Consider the following 7,234-nt stretch of genomic DNA (forward strand, 5'->3'; position numbering starts at 1 on the left):
AACCAGAGTGAGGCTGTTCAGTTTGGGTCGCCAGCCCACTGGGTGATAAAAAGTTTGTGATCTGGCCCCACATTCAAAAAGATTGGACACCCATTACCTAGAGGATATGCCACTTAGAGAAGATTGTATAGCTGTTCTGAATGTAATTAACAAAGCTCTTTGGGCTGCTTTGGCTACCTTTGTGAGGGCCTCAGGCCCTGCCCTTCCCCTGCCCTTCCCCTCCGGGCAGGGCTGGGGGTTTCCCACCCTGCTTGCAAATAGCTCTTGGAGGCTGGAGCTCAACCAGCCTGCAGAGCTGTTTGCAAAAGCAGGGGATCTGTGGGTTTCTCTGCTAAAAGGAGAAATCCGCGTTTTCTCTGATAAAAAGGGGAAATCTGTGGTTTTCTCTGTTTTTCCATGGGAAACGGGAAAACCAGATCCCTGCTGATCATATCTTCAAGGACACACGTATGCATTTTTAATTCAAGATTTACTCATTAAAATTCATAAACAACTACCATCCTCGCCCTTCCTAAATATTGGCTTTTTGGTCATAGCTCAGTAGCGTAAGTTAGGGAAGTGAGATAGGTACCAGCCCCAGTTGCCAACTTAGAGTGGGCAAAGGAATGGTGCCCCTCTCCACTAAAGTCTTTGCCATGTCAGGAGCAGCCTTCCTTACCATAGGAGCCGGGTGGTGGAACACAACTGGAGCAGCAAGGGTCTCAACAGTAACAGCAAGGCTGTCCCCCTCCTCTATGGCCCTTAGCTCCCTCTCCCCAGGGAAGTTTGTCCAGCGTGCCAAACTTGATGGCTACCCCTCTGTCATAGGTTATATACAGTACTTTTGGGGAGGTACAGCATTCTTCATACAAAGAATATGAACACTACCATAAAATAAAATCCAAATCTGACCTTTAATTATACTGAGGGTTCCAGCTTACTTCTTTATTAAAGTGTATTTTTACTGAAGACACCAAAGCGCTATTGCTGTGATGTCATAATGAGACGCTTCTATTTTTTTAAGCTGTATCTATTTTTAGAATTAAGACTGCATACATATTCTAAATACAATCTCCTACTTTTTAAAATGTTATATATTTAAACAATGTATTTGATATATTCATTCCAATTTGAAATGTTACCTTTCTCTAACTTAACCAAATCATACAAGTCGTAATGAACTCAAGAGTCAGGTGAGAATGGAAGGAGCAACAGTCGAAGCTAAAAGGAGGGGTGGGGGGCTTGCTATGAGAATAAGTTTTGGAGTAAAAATCCAAAAAAGTCTAAAGATTTCAGGGTGCAAAGTGTACACAGTTTTAATGGTCTGTTAACTCCTGTAAGTTCTAGAGAGTTCCTTATGTATATCCCAAGCATTAATATATTCATATATTGTGGACTTAAGATGTCTTTTTGATCATTGTTATTTAAAAAAATAGCCACTCATGAATGTTCTCAGTGTTGACATTTACATATACAGCTTATATGTAAGCTGTTGTTATTTTATATGTTGCTCCCGCTAACATCAATAAGATTTTATCATTGATTTCATTGCAGGCAGTTGAGTCCCAGAGCGGAATTTAAGAATGCAAATGTCTTTATTATTTTGATTTGTAATATTCTTGTTTCCTCCTGGTTGTCATTAACTTAACCAATGACTATATTTTTGGTTTTAGACTAAGATGCTACCCACACCATCCAAGTTTCATTATATTTTCAATCTTCGAGACCTTTCTAGAATTTGGCAAGGAATGCTAACTATAAAAGCAGAAGAATGCAACAATATCACTACACTTATGGCACTTTTTAAACATGAATGCACTAGAGTAATTGCTGACAGGTACAATAATTCTGTCATTTTATATGTATAAAATATTTAGGAGTACTAGGAGACCATTATATTTACAATAATAGGCTCTTGATGTTTTTTTAGAAATGAATGTTAGCATTATAAGGCCAAGTTTAAAGATGTTTACTTTTTTCTGCGAGCTTGCTGCCTGCTGCTGTTATCCCAACAGATACCAAGATTCTACATAGGACATGTTCTAGTCTTAATCTTTGACATCAGGAGAGAACACCACTGTGAAGTGAGAAAAGCCTCTAGTCTTAAATTTATACATGGCCCACAGATCATAAAATTCAAACACTTAAGAAAAGCTAAGTGGTATCATAAATGAGTTTCAGAATGACGGCTTGAGGTAGGATCCAAGATTCTGTTGTCAGTACCTGGTATTGTGACAGTAAGTTCTTAGCAAAATGTCAAGGTCTAATAGAAGTATTAATCAAGTAGGACTGATAAATTATTAAATGGAATTATCAGAAAAAGAAAGATCTTTCATATACTTTTGATAAAATCTTAGAATGAAAACAAAAAGAAAGCGTTGTTCGGACTCCTGAATCAGGAAAAAAATTAGCAGAGGATGCATACGCATTTTGACAAGTACAGGAGGTCAGTGGATAAACAGCTGACCTCCTGTACTTGTACAGCTGAACAATATGTGCATTTAAGCCAGAGTATCAATCTATTCCACATTATAGTTTCTTGTAGGTCAGGGGAAAAATGTGTTTCAGCATACAGATAAAATGGAAGGGTTTACCTTGATACCTTTAAAGAACTTATTAGATTCTAGAACATCTGAAATCCAGGGTGGAAGAGAAGATAAAGCAAATCCACATCAAACAGTCCGTGGTGCTTATCAATAGTGATTGTTTCAAAAGAGAATGAGGAAATTAATTTCAATGAAGATTTCAGAAAAATGAATGATATTAAATTCAAGATTGCCCCATGGCCCAGGGATGATTTGTCAAACTTAAGCAGTGCTAAATATATCAGTATATTGAGTTTAGCCAGTTCATTGGCAAATTCCTCTGTCCAAAGGTATAACATCTCGGGGACTATCTCAGCCTTTTGGCTTGCATGGGATTCCAGTAACATTCCAGTGTTTTATGTATCAGTTGCTATGGTGCAGCATATCTGGGCAAATTTATAATTTACAGACCTGGCTTTGGGACATCCCTCTGAATTGCAACATTTTTAGCTCCTTTTCTACTATCTCCCGGGAAGTCAATTGGGTTGCTTTTTCAATCACTCAGAAAAGATGGTGGCTAATTACCTGACTTTAATACTGGAACACCAGATGAATCTTCTTGAAGAACAGAGTCTGAGGCCAATTGGGACAGGTGAATAGCTAGATAAAAAACAGCTCTCCTGAATACACCTGGGAATTTTTTTTAGCAAACAGTAAATTTACCTTCAAAATGTAGTTGTGGGGGGAGGGGGCGGGGCCTGAAATTATTTTTGAATTTTTGTTAAATTCATTGAAGAGCTCAGAGGGAAAAATGAAAATGTTGAAATGCTTTATTTTATAGTTTAAATATAATATTTATACTTCTTATTTCAAATGGCATTTTTATTTTGAAATTGAACTAAATAAGGGCAAAAAGGGTGGCCAAAGTGAAAACCCATTTTTTTCAGATTGATCCAAAATATGTTTTCTTTCTTTTTTTTCTTTTTTTTTTTTTCCATTTCACCAAAAATGGTAAAACCCAACAGTTTAGGATTCCCCTGAACCATTTCCCCTCCCCTCCCCACAAATCAACCACTGAATCAAAAAATCTTTTGTTAACACAGCCTAACTGATAAGTTTGAAGGGGGCAGTTTAACTGCTGATAACTATAGGTAACTTCAACCGAAATGATTGGTAGTTACCCTTCATGTGCTGAAACAAAACCTTAGAGAACAAGAAGCAGAAAATTCTGGTTAAGAACCCTGAATTGTGATTTTAGGCTACTGTACTTGAAATATTAGCTAGGTCATTGGGCAAATTCCTCTGTCGAAAGGTATAAGTGCATTTGCAACATCTCAGGGACTCTCTCAGCCTTTTGACTTGCATGAGGTTCCAGCTTGGACTTTGTCTGTAAACTTCAGGAAGAAGGAGTAAACCATAAGAGAATACCTTTGACTTTATTTTATTAAAACCAGATTTAGCAATTGGATCACATCAGAGAAATTACCAGATTTCAACATCAGGTTTTTATTCTAATAGAAACAGGCTCCAAGACCCTGAATTGATGTGAAGTGCATAGATCAAAAAATGATAACAATATGGAAACACTTTGCTGTTCCTTCCTTCTCTTTTTACTGTCCCCTAAGCCTGTCCTCACTTATGTTGCTGATCCAATCAATCTTCCTTTCTGTCCTTTGGTTTCATGCCTCTTCCTGTCCTCTAACTGGGGACAGAAATATGCTCTCTAACTGTATGTCAGTGGAGAAAAAACTATAAGCAGAAGGGAGGCAAGTTGTCCTGAGCTTAGTGCAGATGCCATCTGGTACACAAAAAAGTCACCCAATGGAAAATCCAGCTACCTTCCTGGAGGCATGAGCAGACTTGAGGGAATGGATATAGGGAAGCTAAAAGATTATATGAAAAAACTCCCAAATAAACCCTTTTTAGATAGAGCAAGCTATAAATCTAGCAAAAATATCATTAACAGGAAATTTGTATTCATAAGAAGGACAGTAGTAAAAGAAAATAATTCGAGAAAATTACCATTGATGGTGTGAGGGGCAAAGATGTTTTGGGGGTGATACCTTTTATTGGACTTACTGCATGGTTGGAATAAGTTAGACTAGCTTTCAAATGTAAGGTGACCTGGTGAAGAATGTCTTGCATTTGAAAACTTGTATAACTTTATTTCATGCAGTTGGTCCAATAAAGGATATTACCTCAAAAACTCCTTGCCTCTCACATAATTCCTGGACCACTGAAACTACATCATTCCTAACGCTACATTGACTTTGTGTAAAAGTTTGGACTCTTCTTCTACCCTGCATTCCCTCTGTTTCTTTTCTCTGTGTTTTATCTCCTCTGCTGGGACTTGCTCTGCATTGTATGGGTTTTAGGCCTCTAGCCTACGATGCATTTATGGTGTGATTATGTTAACTACACTATAAATGGCAATGGTGCCATGTATGCACATAATTTAAGGTGCCATAAAATGGCAAATCAGCCAAAAAGATGTTCCACATATAATGCAGAACAGTGGTGCTCAACCTTTTGGCCCCGTGGGCCAGATGAGTGCATGTAGCTGGTCCACAGGGCATGGCAGACCCTGTGTACCAAGTTTGGGCCCCGTGTTGCTTTTGTCTGGCCCCATACCACCTAGAGCAGCCTGCATCATGCTGCACTGCCCCAATCAGCTATGCACCACAGTCATCAGCCCCACATACCTCCCTGTGCTGCCCCAGTCATCCCTGAACTGCCCTGATTAGCCCTGCACACCCAGTCTAGATTGCAGGGCCATACTATCTGGCCCATGGTATCCCTATGAGTCTGAAAATTTGGCAGCGGAGGAGTGGTAATTAGCTGCCCTACCACCAATTTTTTGGAGCCGTTGGTAGCCCTGAAGGTGAGATGGCATGGCTGTGTGGACTAGATTTGGCCTGTGGACTGAGGGTTGAGCACCCTGATGTAGAAAATCTTTGTGACTTGTTTGTATAGTTCCTTAAATTGAACATGTGACAGGTCCACACACAGGGTCCACCTAGGGCTAAATTCCTAAAATCAGATGATTGTTGGCATTATTCACTGACAGTCCAGGGTATCCACCCAGCTGAGAACTGACAATCAGCTCATTTTCCACACTGACCCGGGGAAGCCAAAGGTCTCCAGCTGACCTGGTGCTGTCCCAGTCAGGAGCAGGGAAAGTTGAAGGGCTCCCCATGCTAGGGAATTTAAATCCCCATGCCTAACAGTCCTACTGGGGTTTAAACTCTCTGGAACATCAGAAGTCTTGAACCCTTGCTGAGGCTGCTGGGTGCAGGGGGGAAAAATGAAGATTGATGTCAGTTCTATGCTGGTATATGTATAACTTGTTCAAGGTATGCATTTCCTCCTTGCTGCCTGATAACTTCACTAAATCCCATTCCAAAAAGAGATATACAAAATCATTGGTGAGTCATTTCTTTTTATTTATCTGATAACATTGTCTGTCATAACCCTGGAAGAAAGACAGAAAGTAAAAGTATAATATATTGAATTGATATGACTCTTGTACATGTGAAACATGAGAGCACTTACACTTTTGTAGCTATAATTATATAATTTATAATTCATTAAATGCTTTTTGATTTGTCTGCTCTGTATTTTATTAAATATTTTTGTGTGTGTTTAATTAAAAATCTTTCAATTTTTAATTGTACTGATCTGTATCTTGTAGATTTATTACTGATGAAGACGTAGCTTGGTTTGATAAAACTATTTTTCGAGCAGTTGAGGAATGTATGGGTGCAGGATTAGAATCAGTTCTCCAGAATGAACCATATTTTGTAGATTTTTTACGGGAAATGCCTGAACCCACTGGAGAAGAACCTGAAGATTTTGTTTTTGAAGCACCAAAAATGTATGAAGAGGTATTTTGTTTTACATGTGGCATATTGCTGAGTTCATATTATATAGAAATTTTACTAAACACATGCTGAATTTCTGGGGAATACATTTTCTAGATTTGTCAGGTCAGTCATTTTATCCACATTTTTTAAAAGTCTTAAAATGTGGTAAGGAATCTACCTTATCAATATAGTCCATTCTCCATCATTAGAGACATATATGACTTCATCAATGTCTTCATCAGTGACTTGGATGAGGGAGTGAAGTGTACTCTGTCCAAGTTTGTAGATGATACAAAACTGTGGGGAGCAGTGGACACACCGGAGGGCAGGGAACAACTACAGGCAGACCTGGACAGGTTGGACAAATGGGTAGAAAACAATAGAATGCAGTTTAACAAGGAGAAATGCAAAGTGCTGCACCTAGGGAGGAAAAATGTCCAGCACACCTACTGCCTAGGAAATGACCTGCTTGGTAGCATGGAAACAGAAAGGGATCTTAGAGTCCTAGTGGACTCCAAGATGAACATGAGTCATCAGTGTGATGAAGTCATCAGAAAAGCTAACTGCACTTTATCGTGCATCAGCAGGTACATGACAAATAGAGCCAAGGAGATGATACTACCCCTCTATCGGGCACTGGTCATACCACAGTTGGAATACTGCGTGCAGTTTTGGGCACCACACTTCAAGAGGGATGTAGATAACCTGGAGAGAGTCTAGAGAAGGGCTACTCATATGGTTAAGGGCTTGCAGGCCAAGCCCTACGAGGAGAGACTGGGGCACCTGGACCTCTTCAGCCTCCGCAAGAGAAGCTTGAGAGGCGACCTTGTGGCTGCCTATAAAATTATCATGGGGGCGCAGAAGGGG

At 39.5% G+C, this 7,234-nt stretch overlaps 1 protein-coding gene across 1 annotated transcript in view; it reads left to right on the forward strand.

Moving 5' to 3' along the window:
• The window catches only part of DNAH8 (dynein axonemal heavy chain 8), a 340,250-nt gene that overhangs the window by 215,781 nt on the left and 117,235 nt on the right, over nucleotides 1–7,234 (forward strand). The window contains exons 59-60 of the mRNA XM_025197818.1: nucleotides 1,653–1,816; nucleotides 6,196–6,388. Coding sequence (XP_025053603.1) covers nucleotides 1,653–1,816; nucleotides 6,196–6,388 — 357 coding nt within the window. The remainder of the gene's footprint in view (nucleotides 1–1,652; nucleotides 1,817–6,195; nucleotides 6,389–7,234) is intronic.

The sequence above is a fragment of the Alligator sinensis genome, unplaced genomic scaffold, assembly GCF_000455745.1.
Source record: "Alligator sinensis unplaced genomic scaffold, ASM45574v1 scaffold198_1, whole genome shotgun sequence".
Classification (NCBI taxonomy): domain Eukaryota; kingdom Metazoa; phylum Chordata; order Crocodylia; family Alligatoridae; genus Alligator; species Alligator sinensis.